General features: G+C 52.9%; 1 protein-coding gene across 2 annotated transcripts in view; it reads left to right on the top strand.

Moving 5' to 3' along the window:
* Nucleotides 1-11,017, top strand: part of LOC104546828 (sarcoplasmic/endoplasmic reticulum calcium ATPase 3) — a 27,557-nt gene extending 16,540 nt beyond the window's left edge. Inside the window, exons 9-18 of one of the 2 annotated variants that reach the window (XM_010192322.1) lie at nucleotides 678-896; nucleotides 1,366-1,701; nucleotides 1,793-2,013; nucleotides 2,698-2,900; nucleotides 3,012-3,097; nucleotides 3,703-3,836; nucleotides 4,259-4,376; nucleotides 5,013-5,130; nucleotides 7,009-7,081; nucleotides 10,689-11,017. In XM_010192322.1, the coding sequence (XP_010190624.1) occupies nucleotides 678-896; nucleotides 1,366-1,701; nucleotides 1,793-2,013; nucleotides 2,698-2,900; nucleotides 3,012-3,097; nucleotides 3,703-3,836; nucleotides 4,259-4,376; nucleotides 5,013-5,130; nucleotides 7,009-7,081; nucleotides 10,689-10,764 (1,584 nt within the window). In that variant the 3' untranslated portion in view covers nucleotides 10,765-11,017. The remainder of the gene's footprint in view (nucleotides 1-677; nucleotides 897-1,365; nucleotides 1,702-1,792; nucleotides 2,014-2,697; nucleotides 2,901-3,011; nucleotides 3,098-3,702; nucleotides 3,837-4,258; nucleotides 4,377-5,012; nucleotides 5,131-7,008; nucleotides 7,082-10,688) is intronic. The other variant, XM_010192323.1, reaches the window with a different exon arrangement.

Genomic DNA, 11,017 nt, shown 5'->3' with positions numbered 1-11,017 from the left:
AGGAATTTCCCCCTGCTGACTCCAAGAGGATTTGTATATTGTTGTTCCTACTGAGAGATTTTCTGGATGGTTGAGCTCTGTCCTCCAGGTCAGGTTGGGACTGCCTGGAGCCACTACATCTCTGGTCCTGCTGATCCTGGGCAAGCTTTTTCAACAGGAGCAACAGAAACATTGCAAGTTTTATATTAAAAAACAATGTCAGGGCTCTTTTGTAAGGTCAGAAGGGATGTGGTGAGATGCAGTGTTTTCCTGAATTGCAAAAGCATCGCAAGATCCACTGAGCATCCCTCAGGCAGCACGTTTTTTCAGGCGAGACTTACAGCCCTAATCCCTTCCAGGCCTGAGAGGGGATCCCAGGGTGGGAGTACCCTGGGCAGATGTGTAGGTTTTGCAGGAGTCAGATGGATTCCCCCGCAGAGCAGATCCTGCGTCTGGTGACCTGACACAAGTTCATCCTTCCTGGCCACGGTCCCCATGCACTCGGTCAGAGGCTGCCATCTAGCGCGCCGAGCAGTGTGCTGGGATGTGTGTGCTCGAGTTTTGAGGGAGATTTCCTTCTCCTTTGCCCAAACTCGGTGCCTTCCCTACCTCCTTGGAGCCTTTCAGCTCCCTTTGGTACTGGCAAGAGATGCTCATCCAGGTTCATTCCAGCCCTTAAACCCACCACTCCTCCCTAGGGTGCCCCGGAAAGCGTGCTCGAGCGCTGCACCCACATCCGTGTGGGCACTGCCAGGGTCCCAATGACGGCCCCGGTGCGGGAGAAGATCCTAGGCAGGATCCGGGACTGGGGCATGGGCATCGACACGCTGCGCTGCCTGGCCCTGGCCACCCATGACTCGCCTGTCCGCAGGGAGACCATGCAGCTGCACGACTCTGCCACCTTTGTCCACTACGAGGTACGGCTCTGGGGCCTTTTTCCAGGAGCTTTTTTCCTTGTTCTCAAAGTTTTCCCACCCACTTCCAGCTGCCCCAGCAGTATTTTCTCCCTGGTTTCCCTGTGGGCAATGCAATGGCTCAGCTCCTCCTCTGCAAACCCTGGTGCGGAGCTGTCTGTAGTGAGGACCGTCCTGAGGCCAAGAGTCCTGTCCCACCATCCCCATGGGGTGACCACTGAGAGGGGTCCAAGGACCACCAAGAGGGACAGGGAGGAGGGAAGCAAAGCAGAAAGGTGTGAGATGCAGCAAAGGGTACAGGAGTGTCCCAGTGCATTGGTGCTGTAGGGTGCATCCTTGGGGCTGTTGGTAGAAAACTTCCTGAAAGGTTCCTCCCAGGGAAATCCCCATGCCCAGGGTGGTTTTGCAGCAGGGAGGGAAGTGGCTGCACCACTGGAGGTTAATGTGGGTCTGGGGCTGTCCACCCCCCCAGAACAACCTGACCTTTGTGGGCTGCGTGGGGATGCTGGACCCTCCCCGCAAGGAGGTCACCTCTTCCATCGAGATGTGCCGCAAGGCCGGTATCCGTGTCATCATGATCACCGGTGACAACAAGGGCACAGCAGTGGCCATCTGCCGCAGGATCGGCATCTTCTCGGAGAGCGAGGACGTGGCTGGCAAAGCCTACACGGGCCGAGAATTTGACGAGCTGCCCCCCGAGGCACAGCGGCAGGCGTGCCGCGATGCCCGATGCTTTGCCCGCGTGGAGCCAGCGCACAAGTCCCGCATTGTCGAGTACCTGCAGTCCTTCCATGAGATCACCGCCATGGTGAGTCCCCCAAGGATGTCCCACTACCCTGTGGCCCCTCCTCTCCTCCTGGCCCGGTCCCTTGCACCCTGTTAATCACGTCTTCATGCAGACAGGCGACGGCGTCAATGATGCCCCGGCCCTGAAGAAAGCCGAGATCGGCATCGCCATGGGGTCAGGCACAGCCGTGGCCAAGTCAGCTGCTGAGATGGTGCTCTCTGACGACAACTTCTCCACCATCGTGTCGGCCGTCGAGGAGGGCAGGGCCATTTATAACAACATGAAGCAGTTCATCCGCTATCTCATCTCCTCCAATGTTGGGGAAGTCGTTTGGTGAGAGCAGCACTGGGCACCATGCTGGGGTAAACAGCAGTGGGGACACATCCCCTGAGGCAGGAGACCTGCAGTCTTGTCTGTGTCCCCTGCCCCTGGCAGCATGTGGTGCCCAAAATTGTAACCCCGAGTACCAAATGGAGCAGCTGTGCCTTGTCTCGTTCCCCAGGGGCAGGGGGATTTTTCTTTTTTAGTCTTATACTCAGCCCATGCCACAGTCTCAGACGGGTGCAGATACTCGTGCATAGGCTGTTGTCACCAGGTCACCCCAACGCAGTTTGCATCAGGTCCTGGGCAGCTCTTCCTGTCCCTACCCAGCCCTCCCAGTAAGCGAGCGCCATCCTAAACAGTGTGGGCACAGCCTTGGGGTCACTCGGGCATCCTTCCTAGCAGGAGTTTGGGCTGGGAATGGGATCCCATGTGGCTGTGGGGAGGTCAATGGTTGGGTTTCAGCCACAAAGCAAATCTTAATAGCAACAAGAACAATTTTTTGCTGCAAAAGTCAGTCTTGGACTTCAGATTACTGTCTCAGGGGCTGCAGGTTCATCTGCAGGACTTTGAATGAATTCACTTTGGGGTTTTTAGATTCAGGGTGCCTGCTCGCTCTCCCCTTGTACATCACAGACACTTTCTCTGGCTGCCCAGAGCTCATCTAATTTGGCATCTCTTTTTTTGTCACCACAGCATCTTCCTGACAGCCATCCTGGGCTTGCCTGAGGCCCTCATCCCCGTGCAGCTGCTGTGGGTGAACCTGGTGACAGATGGACTGCCAGCCACCGCGCTGGGCTTCAACCCCCCTGACCTGGACATCATGGACAAGCTGCCCCGCAACCCCAAGGAGCCCCTCATCAGCGGCTGGCTCTTCTTCCGCTACCTGGCCATCGGAGGTGAGCCCTTGCAGGTGCTGGTGGGCAGAGGACAAGGGCAGGCAAGGGGTGATGTGGGATATGGGACCACTTTCTGGGTGCTGGGGGTAAGGTTGTCTTTCTTGGCTGCAGTGTACGTGGGCCTGGCCACGGTGGGCGCAGCGACCTGGTGGTTCCTGTACGACACCGAGGGACCGCAAGTCTCCTTCCACCAGCTGGTGAGTCAGGAGGGGAACAGGGAAATGTGTTGAGCAGATGGGTGAGGGCATGGATTCAGGATTCCCTCTACCTTTTTTCTGTGGTTATTGTAGCATTCCAAAATTCCTGGTGAAGATGTTAATTTAAAAAGAAAAGCAAATTCTCTCCATCAGGCTCATGTTTCCAGCCTTACCTGCCAGTGACCAGCTTGATCCAAAGAAGCCCAAAGTAGTTCCTGTACCTGATCCCATGTTGAAAGGGGTTGATTCCTACATTACTGTAGGTCTGGGCAAGGTGGTAGGGGAGCAGGTGCCATCGCACCCTAATGTCATGTCCAGTGCAAGGTGTGTTTTTGTTGGAGGTGAATGTGTGCTCAAACAACTGAACTGCACACGGAAACCTCTAAGCCACTGTTCAACCATAACCCCAAATCCCCAGCTGCAGCAGAAGCTGAGTCACTTTAGACAGTTTCATCGGTTGCTCTGAACTGTGGCATATTTGACAGCACCCCTAATAATCAAGGTTCACCATGTGCCCCCAACCAGTCGACTTCTTCCTCCTCTTCCCTGTCTTTCCTACACTGCTGCTCTGCCATGTATTTACCAGCGGTTTGCTGTGCCGACAGAGGAACTTCATGAGGTGCACTGAGGACAACCCCATCTTTGAAGGAATCGACTGTGAGATCTTCGAGTCCCGGTACCCAACTACAATGGCTCTGTCCGTGCTGGTGACGATCGAAATGTGCAATGCTCTGAACAGGTAGAGTGGCTGCAAGATTGCCCTATATGCTTTACACGTGACCAGTTTGGGGTGTCTCTAAGCATCTATTGGTGGGCTGAGGGCTTTGCTTTGACTCAGCAGAGCCATTTGGAGTCTTCTCGCAGAGGACCACTGGGTTTGCTGTAAATAAACTCCTCCAGGGCAGCAGTGGAGGAAGGACTGGGTCCGCATCTGTTAGTGATCTGGCCCTATTTAATAACAGGTCCTAATTCATGCACACCTGATTGCATTGAGATGGGTGTCCAGATCCAAATTGCAGCAAAGCCTGAAGCTAAGCGGTCTGGGAGAGGCGGGCTGTAGCATACAGCCCTGCACCTTGGAGAGGAGTGGGAACCCCCGGCTTGGGCAGGCACAGGGAGCAGGAGGTTACTGGAGCTGATGTTGTCCCCTCACTTTCACAGTGTCTCCGAGAACCAGTCGCTGCTGCGGATGCCACCATGGCTCAACATCTGGCTGCTGGGAGCTATTGTCATGTCCATGGCTCTGCACTTCCTCATCCTCTATGTCAAGCCCATGCCTGTGAGTGCCCTGTGCCACCTCCACGCATAGCCCAGGGGACTTCTCCTTATGGGCGAGGACATCTCTGGAGCAGTCTTTGGGTCTGGAAGCTTCTGGGATGGTTGTCCCCAGCACGTTCCCTCAGGACCACGTTCTGTGACTTGAACCAACATAGAAATCACCCTGCCCCAATGAGCCTTTACCTAAGTCAGAAGCTTTCCCCTTAGGCAACGCAAAGGGCTGTAGATATCTCCAAAAGGTGGTTCAACCTCTTTTGGAAACATTGCCTCCCTTTGCAGTCCAAGGCTGGTGGTCCCTTGGTTGATGCCTAAGGCTGCTTAAGATGAAGCATGTCACCGTGCCCAGGAGGTTACATTGTCCTTTGTCCCCTGGTAAGTGCCTGTGAGCACATGAATGTACAGTCCTAGCTTGTGCCTCATTTTCTCTATCTGCAGGATATGAGAAAGACATAATTTTTGAGTCATCTTGGCCAAGAGCCACTTTGAAGAACTCATGCTTTTTGGACTGTCCGGATCCTCCCTCCCTGTACCTGGGATGACCCTTTCTCAACCTGTGCCACACAACAAACTGACCTTTAAAACAAACAAAATCCCACTTCCTTTCCCATTGATGTGTCCAATCCTTTCCTCCTTGCAGCTCATCTTCCAGGTAACCCCCCTGAGCTGGCCACAGTGGGTGGTTGTCATGAAAATCTCCCTGCCCGTTATCCTGCTGGACGAAGGACTCAAGTACCTTTCCCGCAACCACCTGGATGGTGAGCATGGTCTCGGTTATGTTTGCTCCATGACGCTTTGCTTGGGGTTCATGGTGTCTCTGGACACACCTCACTCACCTTTTCCGCTTGCATATTGTCTGCATCTGCATGTTCATCCAGCTTTGCTGTGAAAAATGTACTTAGGTCTGCTTCAAACACTCACTTAGGAGCTGAGACACGAGGTAAATCTGCCACGGGTGTTTATTCAGCTCCTCTTGAACCTCTGGGAACTGGATCCCTTCTCTTAGAAAGCAAAACAAACACTGGTTTCTAACAGGAATCCTTCCTATTTCCCCCCTCAATCTCCCACCCCTCTGTGTCCATCCTTATCTTGTGTTTGCTGCCTCTGTGTTAATATCAAGCGAGAGCTGACCACCTTATAAACTGGTCTTAATGGGGTTGCCCTTGGCCAGCAGCTCACAGCCCATGGCATACGTGGAGGAGGAGCAGCTCCCATACAGCCGTTCCTGTATGCTCCCAGGCTGCACGCTGTAAATCACTGTGTGTGTTCAGACAGCCCTCCAAAGAGATAGTATCATCTTTTCTTTCATTTCTTGCAAAAGCCGTTGCTGTGGCAGTATCTCAACAGTGAGTTAAGCCCTCTGGTTCTCCTGGCAGCGGGGCCGTGGGTGCTGAGCAGTGCTCTCCAGAAAAACAGATTGGATTCATTTTTTAGGATGTGTTTGCCCCAGCAGTGATGGCAGGGAGAAGGAGGACAGGAGAGACACTGTCCTTGCCTGGGGAAGCTGTGGTGGCCCTGGGGGGCAGATGAGCAACCCAAGTCTGGGGACTGGATGTCCTTCCACAGCATCACTTTGCTCAAACCCTTTCTTCTCCCCTTAAGCAACCAGCATGCTAGCAAACCCCTTTCTTTTACCTTCACTCTTTACTAATGGCTCAGGAAAACTATGCAAAGCCACTCTTGCATTTCAGAGCTGAAGGCAGGTCTGTCCAGCCCCGGCATGGAAGAGTTTGGGGCATCATAATAGTCCTGATAGGTTCCTTATGGAGCAGAACCATGCAAAAAGCTGGAAATAGGAGATGGGAAATTATTGCAAGCAGGAATCGGTCACAATCTGGTTGCGCTCCCCATTGCCGGCTCCCGACGCACTGAAGGTGCTCCCGTCAACTCTCCTGCCTGTGGCAAGCTGATGCATGGCCACAGCGACTGCGCAGTGAAGCCTTTGCTGAGAAACGGAGGTGCAGGGGCCCCAGTTTTTACAGACCAGATACAAACTGTTTCTAGCTTCTTTTTAATTGTTGCATGTCTCAACAGACTGATGGGTGCCTTGCATCACTTGGCTTGTTTTATCACACGACTGCAAGGCTCTAGCAACAATTTCATGGCATGGCACTGGGCTAGGACACAGTATTGCTGGTTTAATTCCTGGCTGTTGCAGACTATGCATGCCCTCGATCTACACTTCACCATCTGTGAGCTGGGGATGAGTCTGTTTTTCTCCTACGCTTTGCATTTCTCTGTAACGACTCGGCACGGTTGGAGAAAAGGCTTTCCTGCAGCTCTGCCAGCGCAGCTTCAAGCACAGCAGGGTTTCTGGCAGGCGTGTGATCCTTTTGAGTCCCATCACACCAGCTCTGAGGGTTTCCTCCTCTTGTGCCATGCTCCCAACATGCTGGGTCCTCTGAGCCACCTTCATCCCCATGATCACCATGCTGCTGATGCTCACAGGTCGCTCTGTGTCTCATCCTGCAAGGGTTTCCCATTCAATCATGGCTACGGGGCAAAATCACTCTTAAATCATCTCATTGAAAACAAATTATGGAAATCCTGCATCTTCCTAATTCATCTGAGCCTTGAAAAGCAAACAAAAACTCTCCAAAAGCCACTTTTAAATGTTATGTTGTATTTTTTACCAGGCATTCTCAGGACAGTAAGACACACGTGGAGTGGGGAGCACCAGTTGAAAAGCTGCAGGACTCCAGAGCAAGGGTTGGCTTTCTTACGTGTCTCATCCCTAAATGCTGTATCTTCATGCTTCTTCCAAAGTCTTGCTCGTGCGGTGGGAACCTGCTTGAGTTGTGTCCTGGTGAATGTGGCTTGGAAAACCGGCCAGTAATGGAGCCCAGGGACCCAGTACCCAGACAGGTTCTCCTTTCCCACACTGGCCTCTGTGTTTTCCTTCAAAACAAGGTCTAAAAAGGCCCTGAAGCAGCCATATGCATGGCAGTTTTGGCCAGGGGGTCAGGCTACCGCTAGTCTCTGCAAGCCAACGCTTAGGGATGGTCTCCAGCATGGGACCTTCTAAGGGATGGCCAAGGGTGTACAGTTGAGCAATGCAAATATATAGCTGTGAGTTCTGCTGATTCAGATTTTGCATGGAAAAATTTCTCCTTTGATCAGATTGAGATAAGTTGTGTTTCCATTACGCTGGATTTTCCTTGTCCTTGAAGTGGCAAAAAGCAGAGACTTCACTTTTCACCATGGTCTCAGTGTTTTACGTTCCTTTCCCCATTACCCTGGTCACTCCTAGCTTCCCATTGTTTTTTTTTGTGTGTCGGCCTTCACCCATCTCTGGCCCCTCTGAGGTTTCTGCTCTCTCAGTTTTGGGATGCAATGCAGGTGCACAGCTGAGCTAGGTTGGCTCAGTAGGACCTGCAGATGTTCTGACCAGGAACATGGAGATGTTCTGCAAGACCTTCTCGGGTGTCCATCACACAAAGCAAACCCATTACAGGTGTCGGTGTTGCCTCTGCGATGATTTCACTTGTTTTCAGCCTCTTGGGCAGCAGGTCCTGCCACGATGCTTGGGCTTCACTGCTTCTACCCTGTGCTGTGGTAAGAGCGGGGCCAAGTGAAGAGGCAGGTGCTTTCTGCCCCACAGCTACAGAACTGCCCCGACAGCAGCAGCATCACTAAAAATCAGAAATTTTGTTGCACAAGAATCGTCTTGGCGTGTTTTGTGGTAGATTAGCATTTATGCAGCTGTTTGTCCTTACACCCAGTGAAAACGGCCACCCCTGAGTGATTTTGCAGGAGCTGCAAGGTGATGGCCGTACCGCTGAGTCCCTGTCCCCTCCCCATGGCTCCCCAGCCTCCTGCCACTGCAGGTGTCGTGCTGGGGAGGTTGCACCGTTGGGTGAGCTCCACTGCTGCCGTTTAGCCTCTTATATGCAAAGTTGGTGTCATCTTCATGCTTTAACATTCTCCCAGAGATGAGCAGCTGACAGAGGTGGCTGTGCGGTGACAAGTGCATCAGGGCCAGCCAGGGCTCTGCAGCCTTCTGGGACAGCCCAAAATCTGCAGGGACCAAAATCTCAGTGGCCCATCACAAAAACCCTCTAGCACATAGTGAAAAAGGCAGCCCCCAAACCACCCCCAGGAGCACGGGGGCTGCTGCAGCCACCCAGTTTCCCTGCGGAGGAGGCTGGCACCCCTCTCCCCAGCATGGCAGAGAGCTGGGAGCCCACAGCTGTGGCTGCCCTTGTAGGGAAAACTCTGCACGGAGCTACCTTGGCTGAGCACTGGCGCCAGGGGAGGAATGTGTCCCCATGGGCCAAGTTGTTCGTCGGAGCCAGGGGATGCTCTGAAGGAAAGCGGTGCTGGACCTTTGGGTGCCAGAATCTCTCCAGATGGGATTTTACAGTTCTGCTGCCTTGCTTTTGATTTTTCTTTTTATTTCCCCTTCTCTCCTGTTGGTTTTTTTTTGTGTGTTTGTGTGTGTGCTGTGCTTTAGAAATGGAAGAGCAGAGGAAAACTCTGGGTGCAGCTGCCCCAGTATTGCCAAGGGGTGGGAGGAGGATTTCCCATTTGGTTTTATCCCGGGGTCTGGGGTCTCAGCTGAAGCTCGGGATGCAATGAGGGGAACATGCAGTTTTCAGAGCTACAAGGACTGCAGCGTTCCCTTGGTGCAGGGAGGGATCTGGGCTGGCAGCTGGAGTCTGCATCCCTCCAACATTACCTTTTACAGGAACCCCTTAAGAGGCAAGTCAAAAGCAATAAGGAAAAACCTCCCTAAACGCCTGGGCTGTCCTGGCGGAGAGCAGAGCAGATCTTAGTGGAGATGAGCTTGTGTTGTTCGGTTGCAGGAGCTGAAGGACTGTGACAGCGCTGAGAAATTTGGTGTGAGGCAGGATGCACCCCAACCAGGTCCCCACATCCCCTCTGCTCCCGTCACTGGAGTGCGGAGAGGAGCAGGCACTGGAATGCAGGGACCTACATCCTGCCAGAGCCAAGCGGTGCTGGACCCTGGCCTCACTGCGGTTCTCAGAAACACCCAGCTTGCTCTGTGCCATGGAGTGGGGTTACTTGAGAGGCCTGAGGGTAACAATTTGACGAGCGTCTGCCATGGCTAAAAGTGTGGGGCAGCTGTCCCCTTGCTTGCACAACCCCAGGGTAAAGCATTTAGGGAAGCACTGCAGCTGGCAAAGAACAGCCGGCAGGGACTGCTCAGCTGCCGGCGCTGCTGAAGAGACCCCCTGCAGCTCGGATTGGATGAATTTTGATTGTTGCAATGAGATTTAATGCAGCGCAGTTGCCAGCATCCTTGCTTCACTCTGGGAGTTCACCCCAAGCTGCCTTTGCAGCCATCAGTTTTATCTCAGTGGGGTCTCCAGCCAGCGGTGGAAAGAAATTTTGGCAGAAGTTGCAAAAAAGTTTTTTCTTTCTCTCCCTCTCTCCTGTTATTTATTTATTCCCCTGGAAGCTTGTCGGCAGCAGGGCTGGCAGCGGGCGCGGAGCCTTGCTGGCAACCCCAGGCAGACCCCGTTTATCAAGAGCACAGCAACAGTGGTCCTCTGCAAGATGAGTTTGGTGATGTGTGCAGCAATGAAAGATAGAGAAATATGGTCAAAAGATTAATGAGAAGTGATTTTTCTAACTCCTCTCAGAAAATGCTGCCTTGTGGCTGGTTTTTTTGGGTTTTTTTTAGAAAAAAAAATGTTCTGGGCAGATGGAGCTGGCAGCAGGGTCCCTCCCAGCCCCAGGCTGAAGAGCGGCTGCTGCCCCAGGCGCCTGGGGATGCTGCTGCTGGCTCCTTGAAAACTGAGGATCGAGTTGGCATGAGTTACGCTCTGGCAGAGATTTTGAGGTTGCTCACACCGAGTTCAAACTGAACACTGGAGCTTTCCTTCAGGCCCTGTGTTGCCTGTTACCTTCCACCTCCAACTCCATCCATCAGCAGGATAGGGAGGAGGGAGGAAGGCAACCCTGGGGCTGGGCAGCGACTGCTGTGGATAGATTGGTCCTTGCTACTTGTCCTGGAGGTACCTATGGATGTAAATATGTATATACAGTGCATGTCAGTGTTGCCTGCCAGTGGAGCAGTGTCCATCCATCTGGCCACGGTGGGGACAGGGCTTTGGGATGGAGTGATAAGAAGGGACCCCTGCCTGCTCGCTTTCCTGCTGGTCCTGCCTGCACAGCTCCGACTCATCCCTGGCAGGAAAACCTGCCTCCTGCAGGCTGAGCAGCTGAGTCCTTCCTCACCCAGGGACCCAGATCAACCCAGGAGTAACCTCTCTTGATAACAAAAACAGGAAGCTGGTTTGCTTTTCAACCCTCGTCAATCCTTTTTCTTATCTTTTTCGCTTCTTTTCAGGAGAAGAGGACAAGAAATGAATGACACAAAGGAAACGCTTCTTCCTAAAGGATCCCTCACTTGTAACTCGGACTGAAGTCTTGCATGCGTGACCATCGCTAGAAGCCAGCAGGACATGCATGTGTCCAAGTATCAGACAAATGCGGGTGAATCGCTGAAAAGAAAAATACTGATTCTGGTTTTTTTCATAGCTTTCTTTTTTCTGTACATAAGAGTGCAATTACTGGACAGCTGGCATAGGGTTTGGGGATGGAGCTGTGTGGACCTGGGTCATTGAAGCACCGTTCCTTGGGGATTTGTTCCTGTCAAATTTGAGGCCCTCTTTCCAA

The sequence above is a fragment of the Mesitornis unicolor genome, unplaced genomic scaffold (assembly GCF_000695765.1).
Source record: "Mesitornis unicolor isolate BGI_N332 unplaced genomic scaffold, ASM69576v1 scaffold9299, whole genome shotgun sequence".
Classification (NCBI taxonomy): domain Eukaryota; kingdom Metazoa; phylum Chordata; class Aves; order Mesitornithiformes; family Mesitornithidae; genus Mesitornis; species Mesitornis unicolor.
The sequence above is the reverse complement of the archived record's forward strand: the minus strand, read 5'-3'. Positions and strand labels throughout refer to the sequence as shown.